Source organism: Cryptomeria japonica, unplaced genomic scaffold (genome assembly GCF_030272615.1).
Source record: "Cryptomeria japonica unplaced genomic scaffold, Sugi_1.0 HiC_scaffold_182, whole genome shotgun sequence".
In the NCBI taxonomy this organism is placed as follows: Eukaryota; Viridiplantae; Streptophyta; class Pinopsida; order Cupressales; family Cupressaceae; genus Cryptomeria; species Cryptomeria japonica.
Genome location: NW_026729004.1, coordinates 22791 through 25323, shown reverse-complemented (window position 1 = coordinate 25323; position 2533 = coordinate 22791). Strand labels below are relative to the sequence as shown.

General features: G+C 36.9%; 1 protein-coding gene across 1 annotated transcript; it reads right to left on the bottom strand.

Moving 5' to 3' along the window:
- Positions 1 to 1630: 1630 nt before the first annotated feature.
- Positions 1631 to 2315, bottom strand: LOC131057723 (putative germin-like protein 2-3). Its single transcript, XM_059215543.1, has 2 exons — positions 2258 to 2315; positions 1631 to 2163 (listed from the first exon to the last, which is right to left on the bottom strand). The coding sequence occupies exons 1-2, from the start codon at positions 2313 to 2315 to the stop codon at positions 1631 to 1633; spliced, it is 591 nt and encodes a 196-aa protein (XP_059071526.1).
- Between the last annotated feature and the right edge of the window lie 218 nt (positions 2316 to 2533).

The following is a 2533-nucleotide window of genomic DNA, read 5'->3' as shown; positions in this document are numbered from 1 at the left end:
GACATCCAAGGCATGACGGAAGAGGCTTTTAAGCTTCACAATGAACTGATCGCTAGAGGGGCTATATATGAAGCTTTATTCATTTGAAGCCCTAAAAATACATAGGAAAAATAGAAGATTATAAAATTGACATATCTCACCGATAATGTATCAGTTATATCTATTATCTTATTCTTCATTACAGTGTAATTGACAACTTCTCAATATGACGACACTTTTGTCTTCCTCATATCAATTAGCAAATGGCTTCAATATGAAAATATCCTTCCGCCTTCACATATTTCTCAAACTTACACCTGCATATCCATGGATCCAAGGAGCTCCTTTATGCACCTCTTAGGCTTGCAACAATAATATTTTTCCAGCATGAAACATACATGGCCTACGACAACAATATTTTCCTATCCTATTGTGCTTATTCACATATGCAGATTTGCATTTGCTTTGATAGGAAACCTATGGTTAAATTATTGGTTATCATATTTGATGATCTATAGAAATGCTTATACAAGGAGGAAATGGTTTGAGGAATTTTTTTTGTAACCGATCTGGGAGTTTATGATTGAGCAAGGTAATATATTGCTAAATTTTTCAACTAATCATATTTTTAATATTACATACAAAGTTTTTAAAATCAACATGAGCATTATCCTTTTTCCCTTTAGTATTTAGATCTTCATACATAACATCCACAGTGACATATTTATTATAACGTAGGAATGAATTAGGGGAGATTTAGAAAAGCTTATTTTGGGAGGCCATAAATTAATTAACACCATGTAAATGAATTGTGTTATTATCAATAATCTATCTTCACTGTCTTAGATTTTCCATGTCATTCCAACTTATTAGAAATGTTTAATACAAGAGGCCCCTCAATCATAACCCTTATGTAGGTAGATTGATGTAAGAATAGGTGTGATATGTGTCAAGGTTATCATATTATCCCCGATCAAATATTGCGATATTGGATGCAATGGATATTCTAGTTCTACGGATTTTCTTGGAATTTAGACATAATGAAACCGTGTTGCATTCCATCGAAGGTATACTACATTTATTAGAGCAATCATTCTTATCTTGAGGAGAGTCCCTAACCTTCTGGAATGACTTCTTTGATGGGGAGTCTTGAAGCATTGGATGATTGTGAGGGTGATTTGAAGAACAACTACTAATTATATTTCCCAATAACTATTTCCTACTTCCAAACCATTCACCTTTTATGTCAGAGCTAAAATGAGGTTAAGACTATGTTAAAGAACACCCTTGACAGATTGGCATGCAAGAATTATAGTGTTACTCATTCTATCCAAGTCAAGCACTTTGTTTGTTGTTGTTCCTGCAATATTTATGTTAAAGAATATATTGTTAACATGTTGCAAATGAATGTATACCTAATACAAGGATGCTCTTGTATAAAATATTCATAAATGCCTTCAGATGCTTCAAATTAATCCTTCATCTTTGGAATATGCGGAGGATATAGTCATGTTCAAAACAGATGCTATGAATAGCAGAAGAGGACGGCAATAACTCTAGAAAGATTGTTTTATTGAACGGCAAGGAAAAAGAATTTGGGAAAGACTTGGTCCCCTCTTGATTGTTTTGTTTGATAGAACACAGCAAATTCTTATGCGAATTTCTTCTGAATGTAATCCACAACTTCCTGTGTGATGCGGAAGGCCTTGGCCAATACGGAATCTGGGAGAGGAGGATCCGCTGCAAACAGAGAGTTGGCGATTGTCTGAACTCCCGGAAGCTGGCTGCTCAATGCAGATATGGCCACCGCATTTTCATGCCCCACATTCTGCTGGAAATGCACAAGTGCCTTTGGAAACACAAACACATCTCCCTTCTCCAACGTTTTGCTGAAAAACTTGTTGTTGGTGTCAATGAAACCCACAAGAAGCTGGCCTTCCAGTAAAACAAGAACTTCGGTGGCTCTTGGGTGTGTGTGAGGAGGATTTATTCCACCCACTGCGTAGTCGATGCGGACCAACGATATTCCCAACGTATTGAGGCCTGGTATCTGTTTAACGTTCGCCATCGTTACGTTGGAGCCCACATCATTGTCGGTGTTCCCTGCCTGCCCAAGTCCCCGGAAGAAGAAGTCGTCTGCTGAAACTTGCATTGGGTCTTTGCAAACGAACCCGTTCACCAAAACTGTTTAAAGCAAAATCAAATCAATCTATTACTAACTCGACTCGTCTAATAAGCAAATCATTACCATTGTTTATGTATAAAGTTTTTTACTCACCTTTGCTTTCCTCATCTGCAACGCAGAAATCTTGCAAGGGATCGGAATCCCCTGCCATGACCCTGTCGCTGTAACAACATATCAACAGAAAAAGTCCCAGTGTGAAGTAAATCATTCGGTTAGCCATTATAATAGAAACGCAGATAGTACAAGAGCTCAGAAGGATATGAATGTGTGTTACAAGCCCATTACAAGCTTTATATAGCCCAAACCTTATGACTAATTCATCTTCACTCCGTATATTAAATCACCAATCCTTGTAATATTATAATAATA